The sequence below is a fragment of the Conger conger genome, chromosome 12 (genome assembly GCF_963514075.1).
Source record: "Conger conger chromosome 12, fConCon1.1, whole genome shotgun sequence".
Classification (NCBI taxonomy): Eukaryota; Metazoa; Chordata; class Actinopteri; order Anguilliformes; family Congridae; genus Conger; species Conger conger.
Genome location: NC_083771.1, coordinates 9,389,726 through 9,411,799, shown reverse-complemented (window position 1 = coordinate 9,411,799; position 22,074 = coordinate 9,389,726). Strand labels below are relative to the sequence as shown.

At 38.8% G+C, this 22,074-nt stretch overlaps 1 protein-coding gene across 1 annotated transcript; it reads left to right on the top strand.

Annotated features, from left to right (window-relative positions):
- The first annotated feature begins 7,062 nt into the window (after positions 1-7,062).
- Positions 7,063-8,656, top strand: LOC133142319 (small conductance calcium-activated potassium channel protein 2-like). The gene is made up of 2 exons (XM_061263471.1): positions 7,063-7,173; positions 8,287-8,656. The coding sequence occupies exons 1-2, from the start codon at positions 7,087-7,089 to the stop codon at positions 8,569-8,571; spliced, it is 372 nt and encodes a 123-aa protein (XP_061119455.1). The 5' UTR covers positions 7,063-7,086; the 3' UTR covers positions 8,572-8,656.
- The last annotated feature ends 13,418 nt before the right edge of the window (positions 8,657-22,074 follow it).

Below are 22,074 nucleotides of genomic sequence, written 5' to 3'. Positions count from 1 at the left end.
TGGAATGGGACTGAAATATGACTCGGTGACAGCTTAAAAGCGGATGGGTGTAAGCTGCTCATTAAACATACTTTTATTTTGAAAGACGTTTCCACTCAGTTCAGAAAAGTTGAATTGGCGGAATGCATGCTAATCGTCAACTTCCTCTCCTCAGGGTGACACAAGGTTTCAGAAAAATTGTGTTTCCATTAGGTGTTGAGTCCCAGCCAACTCTAGCATATAGTTGTTTGGATGGCCATAACATTTTGGCATTTGTGCCCTTCAGAAAGCTATGACAGCAGGGGGCAGTGAGTATCTTAGCTGAGGGTAAAAGCCACTGCACCAGCTGAAAGGGTAATATGGGAGTAAAAGACCGTACGCATGTAAGGATTGTAGCTCAAGAGGGCCTCTGGTCTTAGAACAGGACCCTATAAATATTCTAGTAATGCTTGGTGCAATAACTGCTTGGTCTTCAGCAGCAAAGCAAATAGATGTTTTTGACAGCAGTTATATGTAGCAAATATACACTCAGTAAGCACTTTATTAGGTATTTATTAGACTTCTTTTTTAGACTTAAGCTGCTGGAGCTTATCCGCTTGGAGGTTTGACACATTGTGTGTTCAGAGATACTCTTCTACATATCACTGTTGTAATGTGTGGTTATTGGCGTTAATGTCATCTTCCTGTCAGCTTTGACCAGTCTGCCCATTTTCCTCAGACCTCTCTCATAAACAAGGCATTTCTGCCCGCAGAACTGCTGCTCACTAGATGTTTTTTTAGTTTTTTGCACCATTCTCTGCCATCTCTAGAGAAAATCATCCCAGGGGATCAGCAGTTTCTGAGATACTCAAATGACCATGTCTGGCACCAACAATAATTCCACGGTCAAAGTCACTTAGATAATATTTTTTCCCCATTCTAATGTGAGCATTAACTGAAGCTCCTGACCCGTATCTGCATGCATTGCACTGCTGCCACATGATTAACATTAATAAGTAGGTGTACAGGTGTTCCTAAAAAAGTGCTCCGTGAGTGTAACCCTGATCTTAACACACAACTTGCATATACAGTATGTATAAAAACAGCGATACAACTCACATTTATGACCAACATACCTGGGTATGTCCACTTTAAAAGAGGCAGACACTTTAATATACATATTTATTAGAATCTTCAATGTTCACAAGTATCAACTGAAAGATATTGTTTGAATTGTCATGTAGAACCTTGTTATGTAAGTAAGATTAATGTCACAATGACAAGAAAAGTAAACACCCCCCATTTACTGAATTAGCCAACGACCTCATTCAAATGTTAATGTAAATTTACAGCCTGGGAAAGTGCCCATTTCCGAGTGCAGTACATTAGCAGTATGACCACATTTACCCTCTTGGTGGAGACAAGGACTACAGGATCTCTGTATGAATTGATTTTAAGGATTCATTCATTTTTATAATCCCAGAATCCCAATGTTTCCAATTTTCTAACAATGCACTAATTCACTAATTCTTCCTGTATCACCTAGCCCAGGACAACTGTTGCCTATCCATTGAGTATCATGTAGACTAATTCTGAAATACAGTATTGGCACCAATGAGATAAACAAATTGCTCTTTTTTAAAATTAGCTGTCATTCGATTACATTGTCCAACGTTTATAGCAAATTTCATATTGATATGAAATATGTACCCATTTGAAACATATTGTCATAGTGTAACCAGTCAAATACAGTCAAATAAGGCTTTTCAATATAATCCATTGAAAAAAAAATGTTTGTATATATAAACATTTTTAAGTTGTGTCAGCTGCCATTATTATTATTGGTTTATCAACCTTTCATGTACTGCCCTTTACAATTTTCAACAAATTATTTTACTTTAGGGACCAGATCTGTTCATTCACCCAACTGATTTCACCTGTCAGTTTAAAAGTGAATTAATTGAAAACATAACCTAAAACATAAATATAACCTATTTCTAGATATATAGAAATAGTTTCTCCTACAGTACTTCAGAAGGAATGGAAGAATTAGTTGATCTGACTGAGTAAATGCCCTGGGATGTGAAGATGAAGCATTACTCTTCTTGGCAGGCACAGCCATTTCTGACATAAGAGGATAAATCTTCCCTCAGTCAACATTAAATGTGCTGAATTAACAGCAATTATCAGATTGTTACGATTCAGAGGTGGCAATAATGGATGAAATGAAAGCCATAATAGGTCCCCAGTAAACCAGCATACTTTGATATACGTATATGGACAAAAGAATACTGTAAATTCAAAAATAATGCAGTTATTGACTTAAGCTTTATTTTCCAACATGCGTAACGATGTGTCCTTGATTAATGATCCATTGGAATCAACCAAAGTCTTACATTTGTCAAATAAAAAAGATATTTCCCCAAAAAAACAGGTTTCACAATTATAGGCACCCCTGGTTTAATACTTTGTGCAAACACCCCTGGAAAGATGACAGCCATGAGTCTTCATATAATTTCTGATAAGGTTAGAGAACAGGTTTGGAGGGATTTTTGATAATTCCTCCATGGAGAACTTAGAAATAAAAGTATGTAGATTTCCCATATGTTTGAACATAGCATACTGATTATTATCGGTGTTAATATATGCAACCTTTTTTCTTCATTTTCATCAAATGGTTTAATGGTTGGAATTTATATAGCACCTTTATCCAAAGCGCTGTACAATTGATGCTTCTCATTCACCCATTCATACACACACTCACACACCAATGGCGATTGGCAGCCATGCAAGGCACCAACCAGCTCATCAGGAGCATTTGGGGGTTCGGTGTCTTGCTCAGGGACACTTCGACTCAGCCCAGGCGGGGGATCGAACCGGCAACCCTCCGACTGCCAGACGACTGCTCTGAGCCATGTCGCCCCCATCAAGGGTGGCAATCATTCTGGAGCCCACTGTATGTGCACAGAAGCCTGAGATTGGCTTGTTGAACAACTAACAGCTCAGTTTTTTCTACATTCAAGAGCAGACAATTCATATACATCCATCTCTTAATCTCAGACAGGCATGCCCTCTACAAATTCAGATGGGTCATACAGATTAAGAGGTGCATAAATCTGTGAGTCATTGATGAAAATCAATAAAATATTTGTGATTGATATCACCAAGGGGCAATTTGTAAATAGAAAAAAAGCTACAGACCAAGGACTGAAACTTGAGGCACACCAAACTTTAACTTTGAATATTCAGAAATAATATTATTGTAGAGTAAACATTTGGTTCTATTTTACAGTTACAAATTGAGCCATTAGAACTCACTGTCTCCTAAATACCTATGTTTCTCCGAATGGTGATTGCCATGCCATGCCATGGTGAATGGAATGCAGCACTTGGCAGCAACACCCATGTTCATTTTAAAGGCATTGAAAGCCAGACAGAAATTTTCGGAAGACAGTTACAGGAAAAATATATTACAAGTTGATCAGCTACAGCCCTTTCAAAGAACTTGGACATAAAAGGACATAGTATCAGTGGCGGGAATAATAGGTAGTAGCTGAAAAAGTGTGCTTTTTTTGATAAATATTGCAACATGAATAGGTAGCAGCCACAGTGCATGCACTTGACATAAGCAATGAAGCAATACCCATACCTCTTATGAATAGCAAGTCCAGAGTATTTCCGTGGTTATGAATGACACCTTTCACAAGTTGGACAAAACTCAATTTCTTCATCAGATCCATAAATTCCCTTGCTTTCGAATGAGTGCAGTCAATTATCTGAAAATAAATAAATAAATAAAATCGGCAAGTAAAAGGCAGAGCTAGACAGGGGGTGGGGCCCGGGCGAGACAGGGGAAGGGGGGCATATTACTTTCCAAAACAGAGCTGGATAAGAGCATTTGCATTAGTTATAATCTGCATGCCTTATTTGTTTTTATGTCTGGAAGGTGAGGTGGAATTGGGTTGAAATATGACTTGGTGACAGCTTAAAAGCAGACGGGTATAAGCTGCTCATTGAACATACTTCCATTTTGAAAGACGTTTCCACTCAGTTCAGGAAAGGTGAATTGTTGGAACACATGCTAATGGTCACCTTCATTTTTCTTGAGGGTGACACAAGGTTTAATAAAAATTACGTTTCCATTAGGTCTTGACTTCCAGCCAACTCTGACATGTGCTGTGTATATATAGTTCTTTGGATGGCCATTGGTGCCCTTCAGAAAGCCATGACAGCAAGGGCCAGTGAGTATCTTAGCTGAGGGTAAAAGCCACTGCACCAGCTGAAAGGGTAATATGGGAATAAAAAGGACTGTACGCATGTAAGGATTGTAGCTCAAGAGGGCCTCAGGTCTTAGAACAGGACGCTATAAATATTCTAGTAATGCTTGGGGAAATGACTGCTTGGTCTTCAGCAGCAACGCAAATGCTAATTTCACTATAGTCATAAATACAGAATATAACCAAGCAGGCATATTCACTGAGGTCTGTAAGAATTTGGACAGTGAAACAATTTATCAAGGTTCACGTCACACGGATATAAATACCCTTAAATTGAATTAGTGTGAACTGTCAACTTTAATTTGAAGGTGTTCACATCCATATACAGTGAACCGTGTAGGAATTCTAGCCCTTTAAAATTGTGTCACTGTCCAAATACATACGGACCTCACTATATATAAGAACAGGGACACAACTCACATTCATGATCCACCTACCTGGGTATGTCCACTTTAAAGCAGACAAACACTTTTTATGTACATATTTATTTGAATTTTCACCCCTGTTCCAGTGTTCAGTAGTATTTGCTTGAATTGTCATGCAGAACCTTGTTATGCAGAAGTAAGATTAATGTCACAATGACAAGAAAAATAAACACCCCACATAAGCAATTTACTGAATTAGCCAACGACCTCATTCAAATGTTTATGTAAATTTGCATTTGAGATTTACAGCCTGGAAAAGTTCCCATTTCTGAGTGCAGTACATTAGCAGTATGACCACATTTACCCTCTTGGTGGAAACAAGGACTACCGAATTTCTGTATGAATAGATTTTTACATCCGGCTGAAGGAATAATTAATTTTTCTAATTCCAGAATCTCAATGTGTCCAATTTCCAAACAGTGCACTAATTTATCTCATACATCCTACTTTACCTAGACCAGGACCACCTACAATCTGTTGCCTATCCATTGCATTTCATGAAGACTAATTATGAAATGAATATGAATAATGAATGAAAATATTGGCAGTGATGAGACTAATTGCTCTTTTTTATAATTAGTGTTGTCATTTGATTTATTATTGGCCAATGTTTATGGCAAATTTCATATTGGAAATAATATGTCATACTTTAACCAGTCACATTCTTTGGCCATTCAATATGATTTGATTGCCAAAAATGGTTTAGGTATACATGGTTTATTGACCTTTCATGTACTGTTCATTTACATCTAATTCTACAAATGATTTTATTTTAGGGACCAGGTCTGTTTATTCAGCAATTTGTACCCAACTGATTGTCAGTTTAAAACTGAATGAATTGAAAACATAACCTCTTTCTATAGAAATGGTTTCTCCTACAGTACTTCAGAAACAATGGGAGAACTAGTTGATCTGAGTAAATGCCCTGGGATGTGAAGATGAAGATGATTACTCTTCTTGGCAGGCACAGCCATTTCTGACACAAGAGGATAAATCTTCCCTCAGTCAACGTTAAATGTGCCTAATTAACAGCAATTATCAGATTGTTATGATTCAGAGGTGGCAATAATGGATGGAATGGAAGCGACAGTAAACCAGAACACAGCACCCATTTAAGGCTTAATAGGTGAGGAGGTGGACCTTGAAATCAGCACTGGCCTAAATTGGCAACTAGTGAGGAGAGGCCAGAATGTGTGTTTGTGATTTAATTATCATGTTAGTGAGGACTCTTGCATTCTGGATAAGTTGGAGACTTCTAGTGGTTGATTTTGGAAGGCCAATGAAAAGGACATTACAGAAGTGAAGTCAAAATGCTATCTTGGTGATAGCCTTGACATGAGGTTGAAATCAGGATAAAAACGAACACCAAATTTTTTTTACCGTAGGGTTTTGTAATATTAAGCAACATCAATATTTACACGTATGTGCGCAGGTGCCTGAGATTGGCTTGTTGGACAACTAACATTTTTGTTATTTTTCTACATTCAAGAGCAGGAAATTCACAGACATCAATCTCTTAATCTCAGACAGGCATGCCCTCTACAATTTCAGAGGGGTCATATGGATTAAGAGGAGCATAAATCTATGAGTCATTAATGAATGATATCACCAAGGGGGCAAAAAAAGTAACGGACCAAGGACTGAACCTTGAGGCACATCAGAATTTACTATTGAAAATTCAGAAATGGTCTTATTGTCGATTACACATTGGGTTATATGGAACAGGTATGGATGGAGCCATTAGAGCACACCATCTCCTAAATTCCCATATGTTTCTATAAATGGTCCAAAAGTATGCCATGGACAATCATGTCAAAGGCAATACTTTGTTGACATGAATTGATCAGCTACAGCCCTCACTAGAAACTGGAACACTGAAAAAAAGACAGAGCACCAATACCCATATCTCTTAAGAATAAGTCCCAAATATTTCCATGGTCATGGGTGGCACTGTTCACGCAGCAAGATCTTGAGCAAGATCAAATGGTTCCATGGTGGATGTTTTTTCTCTCAGAAAGGCCTTCAGAAGGCTGCTGATGTGAGGGCTTGTATATTCCCCTGGAGCAGGGCCAGGGTTAGACATGGGCTGGGGCCAGGGCATTACAGTGGCCAGGGCCAGGCTGAGGCAGAGGGGTGCTTGAGCAAAAAAGCAGTTATGTAGAAATGTAGTTAAGTCTTAGGTTAGGCGATATACTATTGTCCATTTTTTCCCCTATTAATTTTGTTTTTTTAACAAGTAAGTATGAATAAGTTTTGCTTGCTATTGGCATCACATTTTATTGAGTTTATTGCTTATATGAAATAATTTTATATGCAGCAATAACTGCAATATAATTGTAATTGCTTACAATTGATGTGCCTTGAGAAATTCAATTATTTCTCAGTTTTTGTTGTTCAGCAATATTTCAGTAAAATGTTGGTTTAAAATGGTCTTGTTGTTCAGATTAAGAAGCGTAAAAATGGAGCAACGCAAGCTGAATGATCAAGCAAACTCGCTTGCGGACCTTGCGAAGGTAAGCAAAGTCAACATCCTTAATATTTGTTCAGTTATACATTTGAATGCAAGAGCAAATTCTACTCATTATAACCGTGGTGAAATCCCACTATTCAATAGAAGGAATTTTCAGATGACCAATCAGGTAGGGTCTTTTTCCTTCAATATCCATGTCCAAATATCCATGTGTGCCACTTGTTTATATGCAAACACCTGACAGTGCCCTGCAAATTTCATATCTCATAAGACATCATTTCAAGATTGAAAATTAACAAGATGACTGGTTAATAGCCACCTGACTTGATCCACAACTGTCTACAAGTATGCTATTTAAACCTGCACGAAGTTAACAAATTCATCTAGTCTAAAGGGGAGAACTTCTTTCAAATCCAAAATGGTGAGAAGGTGCCATGATACAGGCATTCTGCAGACTTTAACATGGTCAGATACCAAGAAAACACATTGTGCGTCGTTCTGGATAAGAGCATCTGCCAAATGCCAATAATGTAATATATCCCTTGGATTACAATCCCAATTTTGGTTCCAGGGATTTGTTCTAAGCAAACAGTGAATTAAAATCTGTGACGATGTGGTCCAAATGACCAATTACCAAAGGGATCCAACTGCAAGTTTAGTTCTGTAACACACTTAGGGGTTCTGGTAGAGGTCATGGTTTGTGCCCAACGTAAATAGCCTTAGAGAAAGGATGCAGTTTGTCTATGCAGTCATTATGGTGACATTTGATGATATTTACAGAGGTTTCTAAGTGCATTTGTGGGTTTGTGGCCTGAAGCAAGAATACAAAACTCCAAAGAGGCTTTTACAGTGAAGTTATGTTTACATTGGCTGTACATATGAAGAGCATTACCTTCTGTCTGTCTGCATTCTCACATCTAGGCAGTATAAAAGTATGAATGGATTCCTTTGGAAATGTGCTTAAAATTTATTTGAAAACGCAGCAAAGAGTTTGCATTTGTGACACCCTGAAACAGAATGTGATAAATCATTTGCAGATATGCACTCAACCACCTCATTGGTATATAATTGAGACAATTATATACCAACATAAGCAGTCTAAATGACAGAATAGTCTAGGAAATGTTTCTGACCAGTTTTTCCCCTATTGTTTCAGACTCAAAATACCATGTACGACCTGATTTCGGATCTGAACGAAAGGGGCGAAGACATGGAGAAGAGGATCTCCCACCTTGAGACCAGGCTGGAGACCCTGCTGGACAGCCTTCGGGCCTTGCCCGGATTGATAAGCCAGATCATTAGCGAGCAGCACATGGACTTCCTGGAGTTTCATGTGCAGCCTTTTGATAAACTCAACTCCCACAGCCCGGACCGTTCCCATTCTCTGTCCAGGAGGAAGTCCACGTCCACTGCACCAGCAACCTCCTCAGAGAGCAACTAGAGTCCAACCCAAACACTACAGACCTTTTCTGCATATATGCATACGATGAGAAGCAATATTATTTTATTAAAGCATTTTAAAATAACATCCGAGCTTTGATTACAGAATCAAAAGTATCTGTATAATAAACTTTTAAAGACCACTCCACCATTTTGTTAAGAACCTTTGGTATATTACTTTTGAAAGATTTTACATTTTACATCCTTTTTGGCGGTGTTCCTCACGAAGTTATGTCAAAGAGGTCTAGCAGTTTTATTGGGAACGGTCTTAAGCATTTTATCCTTTTTCATGTAAAATCGGCCAATTTAAATGAAAACGTTTGAAAATAAAAAGTGAGCAGGTACCCTCATCCCTTATTTAAAGGATACCTCTTTTTCAGAACTATTCCCACCATGCTGATTGGTAATGATAAATGAGTTGCATCTTTCTTTGTTGAGCTTTGCAATGCAGTCAAATGAGACCATGCAAAACTAGGCTTGAAATTTGGATAGAGTAACCTTCCTTAAATCACTGCATAGCCTGAAGGGGTCATTCATATACAGAGCCCTCCAAAACTATGACAACAGTAGAGTGAAATTTTAAATTTTTGCTATGCACTTAAGGCATTTGTATTTCAGATCAAAAGATGAATATGAGACAAATGTACAGACAATCTGCTTTTATTTCACAGTATTTACATGTGTATATGCTTTTCCATTTTGAAGAAACAGCTGTTCTGTGTTGAGTCCCCCCATTGTCTGCTGTGCAAAGTAAGTTAACTAATGAACTTAAAAGTAAAACAAAGCAATAAAGTCTAATATTTGGTTGTATAGCCCTTAAATTAATACTATGATGCTTTGGAAAAACTGTTCCAGGGCTTCACTGCAGCCGTTTTGAGTTGATCATAATTCTGGGAGGTTTCTGTCTTCAGTCTCCTCTTCAGCAAGATAAATGGAAGCTTGATTATATTTACATTACATTACATTAATGGCATTTGGCAGACACTCTTATCCAGAGTGACGTTCAGTTGATTAGACTAAGCAGGAGGACAATCCTCCCCTGGAGCAATGCAGGGTTAAGGGCCTTGCTCAAGGGCCCAACGGCTGTGCAGATCTTATTGTGGATGAGAACCACCAACCGTGTCCCAGTCATTTACCTTAACCACTACGCTACAGGCCGCCCCAGATTTATATCAGGTGACTGATGTGGTCAATCCAAAACGTTCTACTTTTCCCCATGAATGTTTTGGTGCGTGTGGGGTCATTGTCTTGCTGCAGGATGAAGCACCGACCAATGAGGTTTGGGAAATATGTACTGGGTGGGAGAGACTGTGCACTTTGGATCAGTGAGTGAGCTGTTCCAATTGACCATTGTTTTGGTCAATGTTTATTTTGGTCTCATCTGTCCATAAAACTTCAGTTCCAGGAGCCTTCTGGCTCGTCTGTATTCTTTGGTCAATTCTAGTGTCTATTCAGGCAGCTGATGAGGTTTGCATCTTGCAGCATAGCCTCTATAATTCTGCTCTCAAAGACTTCTGTGCGCAGGGGCTTGCTATATTTTCACCCTGCCCTCTGGAGACTGCTGGTGATGTCACTGATCATTATTTTTAGGGTTGTTCTTCATAGCTAGGGTTGTTCCTCATAGTTCTTCACCGATTCATCCGTGATCAACTTCAGTTGACAGTGGGTTTTTTTTTCAAGAAGTTCCAAACTGCTGTACTTGATACCCAGTTTTGTGCTATCCTTCTAAATTAACTTGCCTGTCCTCTCAGTTGTATTTCAACTGGTCCTCTGGTCTTCATGGCGGTAGATGCTTTCAGACCCCAAATGCAATCTCCACATATAAAAATAAAAAGCAAGACTAGACAATCACTGGTCTTTTATGTGAACAATCCATGCAAAAGGGACCACCTGAGCAACAGTTAACACCTGTTAACTTTGCACTGAAAATGGTGGGAATCAAAACAAAACAGCTGTTTCTATGAAATGGAAAAATATATATGCATGTACATACCATGAAATAAAATCTGCTTGTCTGTACTTTTGTCTCATATTCATCTTTGATCTCAAATCCAAATGTATTATGCATATGGTAACAATAACTAATTTCAATCCACCATCCATAACCAGGCATTTGGTGGTTCAGTTTTTAGTTAAATGTATTATCATTACCTATCAGCATGGTGGATGATCGAAACAAAAATCAAAGTAAAAAAAACTTTAAGATTGAAAGCTTCACAACAGTTTCATAGGAATGACGGGTCCCATAGACCAGAATCAGATCCCACTATACTTCATGCAATTAGTCTGTGGTTGGGAGTTAGCATTTGGCTAGCAGCTTGTGGTTGGGAGATAGCATTTGGCTAGCAGAATGTGGTTGGGAGGTAGCACTCGGCTAGCAGCCTGTGGTTGGGAGATATCACTAGGCTAGCTGCCTGTGGTTGGGAGTTGGCTCTAGCACTAGGCTAGCAGCATGTGGTTGGGAAGCAGCACTAGGCTAGCAGCATGTGGTTGGGAGGTAGCACTCGGCTAGCAGCCTGAGGTTGGGAGGTAGTATTAGGCTAGCAGAATGTGGTTGGGAGATAGCACTATGCTAGCAGCCTGTGGTTGGGAGGTAGCACTAGGCTAGCTGCCTGTGGTTGGGAGTTAGCTCTAGGCTAACAGCATGTGGTTGGGAGGTAGCACTCTGCTAGCTGCCTGTGGTTGGGAGGTAGCACTCGGCTAGCAGCCTGAGGTTGGGAGGTAGCACTCGGCTAGCAGCCTGAGGTTGGGAGGTAGCATTAGGCTAGCAGAATGTGGTTGGGAGATAGCACTATGCTAGCAGCCTGTGGTTGGGAGGTAGCACTAGGCTAGCTGCCTGTGGTTGGGAGTTAGCTCTAGGCTAGCAGCATGTGGTTGGGAGGTAGCACTCTGCTAACTGCCTGTGGTTGGGAGTTAGCTCTAGCACTAGGCTAGCATACTGCGGTTGGGAGTTGGCAGTAAACTCACAGACTGTTTTGGCACTAGGCTAACTATAGTAGCCGAGTCCTATCTGCCAACCACAGTCTGCTAATGTGACTTAGCAGTGGGCTTACCTTAGTGGCATACTATAGTGCAAATAAATGTATGGCACTGCATTATGTTGCACTCTTGGCTGACAGCCCAGCGCCTCCCCCAGTGTAACGAGTGTGTCCCCTGCTGAGGGTCAGCTTTGAGGCACCACAGTCCCATGTTATTCTGCAGTCTCCTCTCCCCTTTGCTCTAGTGCCAGGAGAAATAATCAAAGTACATAATTAAAAAGACAATCAAGACTCAAAAACATAAGTACTACATACACATTAACAGAGTTGACATTATTTCAATGACTCCCTCTTGTTATTTCAAACTGTCAATAGCTACATTCCCATTAGAATGGTGCAGTAAATTTACCCTTGAGCACTAAAAAAAAATAAAAATAATTAATCACTTGTACTGTACTTTTCAAAACGCAAGACTGGCTGGGCGGCAGCAGCAGAGGAGGTGTTCAGTCAGATGGAAGAACAGCACCTTGCAGGAGTATATGAAAATAACTCAGATCACTAAGATCATAAATCCTTTTCTGCTGCATCTGTTGAGTTCAAAATTGTTGCAGGTTAAGACTACCTCTGTCGGATGAGTTTAAACGTTCCAGTTAACATGTTTAACAGTGCATTAAATCTGTGCATTAAAATTGTGTTAAACCAGCATTAAAAACCATGTTAAAACCGTGTTGAAACAGATTTCCATAACTGGTAGACACTGAAGTTGGACTGATAGCAAAAATGGTCTTGCTTAAATCATGCAGAGACACTTATACAGGCCAAATGTCTTTGCAAAAACACACATCTTTTCAAGTTTATATGGATGTTTTACACATCATCACATCCAAGGAAAATTAGCTGTGGTATTTCAACCAAAATATGCCAATTTTGATTCAAATGTAAATAAATTGCTTTTAAATGCCAAAGTTTAGCACTTCGAAAATTAAAATGAAAATAATCAAAAATAATGACAATAACAAAAAATATACCAATCATAATGATGATTTGGTTCGTATGAGAAAACCATCTTCGTGACAATATTTGGTGAAGCTACATTTAATCTCATTTAAGTGCAAAGTATACCAGCTTCAAAATGTCCCCAGCTCCTAGCACATTTTGGCCAGCATAGCTTCACATTATATAGCCCACACATTTCCCAAAAAACACATTTCATAGTATATATGCATCATATTCTGCTTTAAATTTAACAACAATTTGAGGGAAATAATTGGCGATGGAATATGAAATGGGTCATTAACATTAAACCACAATTACATTTAGAATTGATTTTGGAATATTCAAGCTTTGTTTGATATTTTGATTCAGTGTAAATAATAATGTTGATAAAGTGCCTTGTATTCAGTATTCAGACCCTTGGGTAGTTAACATTATGCTGGATTATATACACTCAGTGACCACTTTATTCGGTAAACCTGTACACTGGCTTATTACTGCAAATATCTAATCAGCCAATCATGCCAATCAACTAAATGCAAAAAAGCACTTCAGGTTCAGCTGTTTTTCTGCTGTTATCCTGGGATTTTCAGGTGTAACTCTATAATGTTTGCAGAGAATGGTGCAAAAAAAAAGAGAGAGGAGAAGGGCCAGACTGGTCAAAGCTGACATGAAAGTCACAGTAATGCAAATAATCACACATTACAACAGTGGTACAACAGAAGAGCATCTGTGAACACAATATGTCAAACCTCTAAGTGGATAGACTACAGCAGCAGAAGACCAATAAGTCTAAAAAATAAGTCTAATCAATACCTAATAAAGTGCTCACAGAGTGTAGGTTACAGTGAAAATGTAATACATTTAATATAGCTATTAAAATCTGACATGCTCTAAGTTGAATAAAATCAGTAATTTCAGTAATATTCATTTTGTTTGCATAAAGTATTTAGATTGCTTACATTTATAGCAAGCAACTCTTACTGGAATAATGGTTTTAACCTGATTCTACCAACCTTGCACAGACATTCCCTCTCTCGCGTTCCTTTTAACCCTTTAATGTTCTGCTTGACCGTTTGGTAGAGCATATCATATGTTTTCTATGGCTCTTTGCTTGGCGAGGACAATAAAAGGGTTGACGAGATTTCATGACCTTCACTGGGAAAGACCAGTGCAGCTTTGGCCCTATGCTTTGGATCACCGCCCTGTTGAAAGGTGAATTCTCACCCCCTGCTTTAGGTCTTCGGTGGACTGAAGCACGTAATCAGCCTGTATTTGCCTATATTTTATACCGGCAAAATGTCCTCCAATTCCGACTGGTTTCCCAGTCCCTGGCCAGTCGTATGGCTTTGGATTTTGAGCAAGAATTCAAATTTGGGCACACTAAATTTTATCTGCATTAGTGTCATGTTTATTGCAACTTCCAAGCGGAGGTCGGCATTTTAAAAATCATTACTTTTTTCATTATAGCTGAGCCCCTGGCTCTGATCAGACATGGAAGACAGCCAGTGTGTTCCCACAACGTAAAACCAGTGAACCCTGAGCCCTAAAAAACCACCCCTCTCTCGCTAAGCTCTCCTGCCTGGCTGGAGTCCTGGATTCCCCCATCAATGATCACTTTTGTGATTTCTTGGATATGAAATGCATCTTGGTCATCAATCTGGTTTTGCCATCCCAGCAGCAGGTGTCATTTTAAATCACTGCCTTTAAACACCACCTTAGGAAAGAGAATTGTGCTACTCTTTTCATTCATCTGTCTTTTTATTCATTATTGCTGCATAGACTGTCCTCTCTAGGGATAGGCCAGCTGTTATAAAAACATGACAGTTTTTTGGCATATAGGATATGTCTCCTGTACACTACACACACACACACACACACACATATACCAACGGCAAAAACTCAAAAGCAACAAAATGTAAAAATTGTGTAAGTGAATACTTTTGCAAGGCGTTTTAATCTTTAATAGCTTCATCACTGTCAGCTTCAGGATGGGGATATCTGTTTTATGTCATTCAAATGCTCCCAATGGGAAATAGAAGAATGAGTTTAATATGCGAGTCAGAGATATTACCGAAGGATTTCTCAGAATCACATTGATCACATTGAAAGTAATCAGGGAATGAATAGACTACCTTCCTTGCATACCTTCATCTTACATGAGCACTGCAAAAACAAGTCTTAAAGTGTTTTAGTCTGGCAGTGAGTCTTAAATCCATATTTTTTTCCAGCTTTTAAAAATGGTTTTTATACACACTCGGTGAGCACTTTATTAGGTATTTATTAGACTTATTGGAGTTCTGCTGCTGTAGCCTATCCACTTAGAGGTTTAACACATTGTGTGTCCAGTGATGCTCTACTGCATACCACTGTAAGGCATGGTTATTTGCGTTACTGTCATCTTCGACCTGTAACAACACATTTCTGCCCACAGATCTTCTGCCCACTGGATGCTTTTTTGTTTTTTGTACCATTCTCTGCAAACTCTAGAGTCTGTAGTGTTTGAAAATCCCAGGAGATCAGCAGTTTCTGAGATATTCAAAACACCATGTCTTGCACCAACAATCATTCCATGGTCAATGTCACTTAGATCACATTTCTTCCCCATTCTGATTTATTCAGAAAAACAGCTGAACCTCTTGACCACATCTGCAAGCTTTTATACATTTAGTTGCTGCCACATGATAGATTAAATTGCTGGCTGATTCAATATTTGCATTAAGTGATGTACAGGTCTACCTAATAAAGTGGTCACTGAGTGTAATTTTGTTTTAAATTGTTTGCTCGACAAGTAGAATTCTTACCGCATTTGCAAATCTTGAAATCTCATTTTACAAAAAAGTAATTAAGATTAAGTGTAAATATAAGTCTAAAATACAATATAATATTTTTAGTTTTTTGGCAGTGTGAAAAACAGTAGAACATTCAACCTCATTGCAATCAACCAGGCAGGTGGGTGCCTTGCTAAAGGTGTTATTATCAAAAAAGAGAACAAAGGAGAACAAAAATAAATTATTTTACAGTTCGTTAATTATCTAGTACTTACTGGGTAAATACCAGGTTTTATTAGGTAGCCATTTTGATTTCAGACATAAGTACTTTGAAAGAGGCTGTAGAACATATTTACATAGTACTTACATATGGTACTTACTGACTTTGTTTCATAGCACTAACACTGAAATCAAAGTACTAAATAATTACAAAGTACCTAATAATTACACTTGTGCTGATGCTGTTTTCCATTGAGAATGTTTATGGTAATTCAAACATCTTACTGAAAAGTGATTTTTGAAACACAAAGGGCAAAGACCTTCTGTCACTTTTTAAAGCATGCAAGTTTTATATACGTTTACAAGCATTTTTAGCCATTCAGTTGCAGAAACCTAAACTGCATATTTGTAAGGATAATCACCTAAACTCCATAAGCCCAAAGCAGGTGCTGCAATACTCAATGCACTCAAACTCAATCTCAACACTCAATCAAGATAATGAATCCACCTCTTTCACACCCTGGTTTCATAGCAACAGTGACAGTGAAGCAGTGTAACACTCAACCAGTCCTTTAAAGCCCTTTAGGGCAACAAAATGGAACTCATTCAAATAAAGCAGCCATTTGCAGAAATAAACTCAAACTCAATTCAAAGAATTGGGAGCAATTTCCAGACTTGTCCACCAATATCAATACTAGTTTTCATGGCATCCATAAACTTGGCAAAATAATTTTAGAGGATGCAGCCCCTGCAATACCTCATTTATCAACCGTAGGTGCTCCAGGGGGCAAACAGGCAGGCCAAGGGGATATTGGCCCCTTCAATGTGACATTTTACCAAACAATTTAGCATCAGAAAGCCTTGTGCTGAAAGAAACTGCTTACAGTGACATAAGTGAATCTCATGAAGATAGATAGTGTTTCCTATTAGACAATACGCACAGCAGTCCTTCACAACACATTTAAAACTTCAAAAAGGCAGCTTTAAATAGCCTGGTGTGCTTGCTAGATAGCCCAGTAAATTGCCTAGTTAAGCCAGCTAAATAGTGAACAAGTGAACCAGCCAGACAGACCCACCAAACATTTTGATGTCAGTTAGATGTCTAATCAATGTCGGTCATGAAGGATCAATATTACATTGATTAGTGGGGCAGAAATTGGTTGGTAATTTGATGACAACAAAACACAGACTTATCATAGGTAGAAAAGTTACTGTGTCATGACTCGATGTCGATCAGCCTTGTTTATTCTAAGTCAACTGACTGTTGGTTTCGATTTTCATGGCTTACCTGCCAGTCCACCTGCACAAAACACTTCTTACAGCGCTCACATGACAGTCACAGTCCAATCATAACATAGCCTACATGTATTCAACAAACTAATTAGCAAATTTAGCAACTAATAAAGTTGTGACATGAATACATTTAAATATAATGAATCTTTTTCGATTAACAATATTTTTACCATACTATTAAAATACTGCATGCAGTTTAATGTAGGCTAGTAATGTGAATAGGTCATAACTACAGCCCTCGTTTTCTATGTGGAATACAATTCAGGTAACACATTTTCAACATTTTCCATATACAGTAGGCACAATCCAATAAAGGTGCTTACCTGTTTTATCTGTAATGGCACCCACCCACCAACAGGGTGTACTAAGAACTACCAGTAACTGTAATCAGTTAATGGAATCATGCCATTACCCAAGCTGTCAACAGAAGCCTATGGCAAGGTTAAAAGAGCATATATTTCAATAAGGCAGCCTACATCTAAGAGGATTTGTTTTGCTTAGAGAGTTAAGTACTGGATTCTGGAGAAGCATTTACAATTGACTTTGTGCATTCAAGTGATTGATACATGATCAATGTTCTCCTGTTAGCTAGCTAGCAACCTTGTTTGCTTTGTATGACGTTGCGTGGTCTTAACGCATGCTAGTTGACAGCACAAGAAACTGAGTGTAGCCGTCTGACCGATATAAAGTATGTTGGAGGAGGGACAGAGATTCTGGCCCTTTTTGAGTTTTGATAACACACTTTCCATGTGGGCCAATAGGCTAATGTAATTAAAACATAGCTAGCTACATCAGTGTTTGGTGTTATATTGCCTGTGGCACAGTGAGTTATTTACTGAGTGAGATGGAGCGAGTGACTGAGTGGAAAAACCTCTTGATTCAGATAGCCTTGCTGTGTACTCCTGTCCACACCAGCTTTGATTTATCAAAGTGAATTTGGCGTGAATAAAGCACGTCCTTCCACAGGAACAGTGATTGAAAAATTGTTTTGATCTGCCTATGTTTTATACATTTTCTAAATCAAATATCAAGTACAATGTATAGTCGTTATCAAAAGGACATTGCCATAATAGGTGGTTTCAACAAACAAGAAAATGGAAATCGAAAGCCAATGTCATGCAATTATTAAACATGAATAGTTATGTTACTGACAGATGGCCTCCCCAATCAGCCAACACAGTGAACATATGGCTATCCTGAAAATAGTGAACATATCAGTGTGATATGTAGTGAACATATCAACTCAGTGACATGAGACACATGATGTGTTCACAATATTGATTAATCACTTGTTGCTCAATCAATATATTATTCCACTTTGGTATAAAAGCACCTTGGCTAAATAATGGTGTTTATTGGGTATGGAAGATAAACTCGGCCACTTAGATTTAGGATGGCGCAATCTCTCAACAATCTCTCAACAAAACAAGTCTCATTGGGCTGTGACATTTATTCACAATTCTGATAAAACAAAGTCAAGACGAGACAGTAAATCAAGACATTAGAAGACAAGACATACACAGACTGAAGAAAATTATGTGGGATCAGTTCAGATTTAAATTTGTCCTTAAAAAAGCCATGTTGATTGTAAGATCCGTAGTGCCTTTAACATTGCATTTGGACAAAGTGCTATTGACATTTTGCATTTCATTGGAACAGTCCATGTCATCTGCTTCATGCTAGAAAAAATAGGTTTACCGACATATACATTTAAATATAATCTTATAGATACATTTTACAATATACTCAAATATGTACGTATAAACAAATCTACATGTCTACATTATACAGATATACAGATTTTTATAAATTGACTGTTTGCTTGAATTTTCAACTACTATTGCTGGTGTCTGCCTTGACCTTGTTAAGTTTGAAACCAGGCATTCATGCATCAAGCGTTTTTTTTTTTTTGTTTTTTTTTACAATCCTAACATTTATAATCCTATGTATTATTAATATTATTATTATACTTGTAATCATCAATGCATTAATATTATAAACATAGGGAATAATTTGTTTGCTTGATTGTTAAACTTGAATAAAATATGAAATATAAATTCTATGTTTTCATTGTTTTGGGTGATTGGGTGGGAGGGTAGATATGTATATGTTTTCCTCAAGTATGCTGAAATATGTTTACTGCTTTTTTACATTACAAAAAAAGTCCAACTTCATTGGTAGAATACAATTAATTTGGCTCTGTACTCCAGCACATCAATGACACATCAATGACACCAGCACATCAATGACTTCAAATGAAATAATTAATATGAGGTTAAAGTGGAGACGGTCACCTTTAATTTGAAGGCATTTGAGGTGTTTGTCAACATGAGAACCAGAGCTGTGCCAATGAAGGTCAGAAAGAACTGTCAGAGACATTGCATTTACATGATATTTGTATTGTATTTACATGTGCCTGCTAGTCATTTTAACAGAACCTCAAAGTACCCCCCCTTTCTTACGTATCAATACTTTATGAGAAACATTGCGGCGCACCAGCAAGCTAGACTTCACCATGAAACAACAAAACAACTCAGCACATCTCAATTCTCCAGGCAGACTTTTTGCGCAATATGTGAGAGACATCTTTTCAAAAACATAGCTTATAGACAACCCAAGGGTAGATGTTCAGTTTAGCTCTTACAGTACAGGTAATGCAGCTTCAGCAGGAAGTAGAAAGTTGAAGTGAAGTTCAAGGGGCCTGAGCTGTTTGGGTGGCATGAGTCTGCAGAATCTTCAGAAATTACTTATTTCAGCAGGTTGAGATTATATAATTTTTTTCATTAATTTTACTTCAAGTGACTACTTCAAATGAAGCATTGCATGTTCACATCCCCCTTGCAGTCATTCAAATTAGAAAACTGAAAATAACATGAACTATATATATTCATTCATTCATTCATTATCCTAACCCGCTTATCCTGAACAGGGTCGCAGGGGGGCTGGAGCCTATCCCAGCATACATTGGGCGAAAGGCAGGAATACACCCTGGACAGGTCGCCAGTCCATCGCAGGGCACACACACCATTCACTCACACACTCACACACTCATACCTACGGGCAATTTAGACTCTCCAATCAGCTTAACCTGCATGTCTTTGGACTGTGGGAGGAAACCGGAGTACACCCACTTGCTTAAAAAAAAATATTCCAGTACAAAAAGTACAGTAGATAAAAAAGCCATAACAGTAGTGTACTCACCCAGAGCTCGAAGTGAACACGCCAGGTTGATAATGGTAATATTTTATATTCCTCAGACCTTGTTATAAAAAAGGGCTTGCAAAGGGCATCTGTGTTTAAAATGAAAAGAAATGAAAAATGTGAAGTCAAAGTTTCTGGGCAGGGTGCATATGCTTCTGCAAAATGGCTGGTGTTTCAGTGCACACGCCTGGGTATATTTGTGGCTAAATACCCTTTCAATAGTGGAAATCACTACTTATCCAAACAGCGAAAAATAGTGTCACACACATTCCAGTATATGTCCTGAAAGCAACATCATAACGACAGAAACTGATATGCGGTGAGTTTCCTGAAAGCCTCTGTGATACAGGGCTGAGGGGCAAGAGGAAATCAAAAGAAAGGATTGGCATGCCACCTTTTATTAACTCAGAACTCAACAAACTAGTGAAATCCTTCATAAAACAACAAAAGGCACTGCAATCAAAATCCTTCAAAGAAAACACAGTCACAAAACAACACTAACAATAAAAAACAGCATCAATGTGCCACAGTATCCCCAAATCCTTCTAAAACCATCATCCTAGGCCTGACAACCCGTCTATTTATACAGCCCAGTAATAGGCCACAACTGAAGTGATTGCAATTAATCACAGCTGTGGCCATAGCTGTAGGAAGGGCTGGCGCTGCCCCCTGGTGGACAGCACCTCATATTCCCTCTCTGGCTTCACAGCTCTTAATGCGAAGAACCTCTTTAAATGCCTCTAGCTATCACACTCAATAAAATGTGGATTTCCCAAACACAGTCATAACAAAAGTATCTCTTTAGTTCACTCATCATTTACAAGCAGTCTAGAACCTCTTTAAGATCCTACATGCAGCCGCCTGTTCTGTAGGGGAGAGCTGGTTCTGTTGTGATATGGGGTCCATTGTTACCCAATATTTTGTGCCAAATAAGAAACAGGCTCGCCTGCTGTAAATCACACTGCACACCCCCATACACGTCCTCTTTCACCTCAGATTTCAATGGACCAGTTTCAAGTCAATTTCGTGCAACATCGCATTAGAATTGACTCCATGTCACAACAGACACCAATCTCCCCTATGTGTACGCTTTCCAAGCATATCAGTAGTTCATCAAAATGTTCTGGTTCTCTTCATGGTACTGTACCAAAAGAAAGAAGCTCTGGAAAAAGTTCAAAGAAGGACAACTAAATTGGTTCTTTAGATGAATGATAAAAGTTATGGGGAAATACATAATCTCTTCAAGCTTAGTAAATGGTGACTTGTGGGCAATTTGAGGCTTATAAAAAAGATTATCAAAGTGAACTAGAAGAGATCCTGCAGGATTTCTGAGGGAGCATAGATATAAATTAGCAAAAGGTACATTCCACACAGACATCAAGAGTGATCACTGTGTGGAATGGCTTGCCACTATCTAGTTTGCGGGTAAACGGTGAGCACTGTGTACCATTTAGCGGTAGGAACAATGGCAAGCATTGTTGGGCTGAATGGCCTGTTCTCATCACTATGTTAATGAAATATAGTGCTCTTTACGAATGGCACTGTCCCAACAGATCTGGGCCTGAACCCCCCAAGAGCACCCCCAGGGCTACAGCAAGGAAGGCTGGTAAGAGGAACCTGGAGTAGAACCTGGCCTAGAGGGGAACCCATCTGGTGCTGGCAGGCACTGGTGTGAAAAAATCGGATTACTTAACACACATGTAATAAACAGGAAAATGACAGTTCATAAATGTGGTTAAGATACATGACTGGGACCCGCAAGGTCGGTGGTTCAATCCCCAGGGCCTTGAGCAAGGTCCTTCACCCTGCATTGCTCCAGGGGAGGATTGTCTCCCGATTAATCTAATGAACCGTAGGTCACTCTGGATACATTACATTACATTACATTAATGCCATTTATGATGCTATTAAATTAATGCCATTAATGTAATGTAATGTAATGGAGAAAGAAGCTATAAAGCGAATGGGAAAGGACCAACACAGTCATGAGGGCAGCCCTGAGACGGCCACCACCAGACCATGACTGCCTCATCCTAACACAGAGACACC

Bases quoted from the DNA above. Each gene is read 5' to 3' on its own strand.
- LOC133142319 (XM_061263471.1), top strand. From the start codon at position 7,087: ATGGTCTTGTTGTTCAGATTAAGAAGCGTAAAAATGGAGCAACGCAAG. The intron at 7,174-8,286 runs GTAAGCAAAGTC...CTATTGTTTCAG, and splicing joins CGCTTGCGGACCTTGCGAAG to ACTCAAAATACCATGTACGA.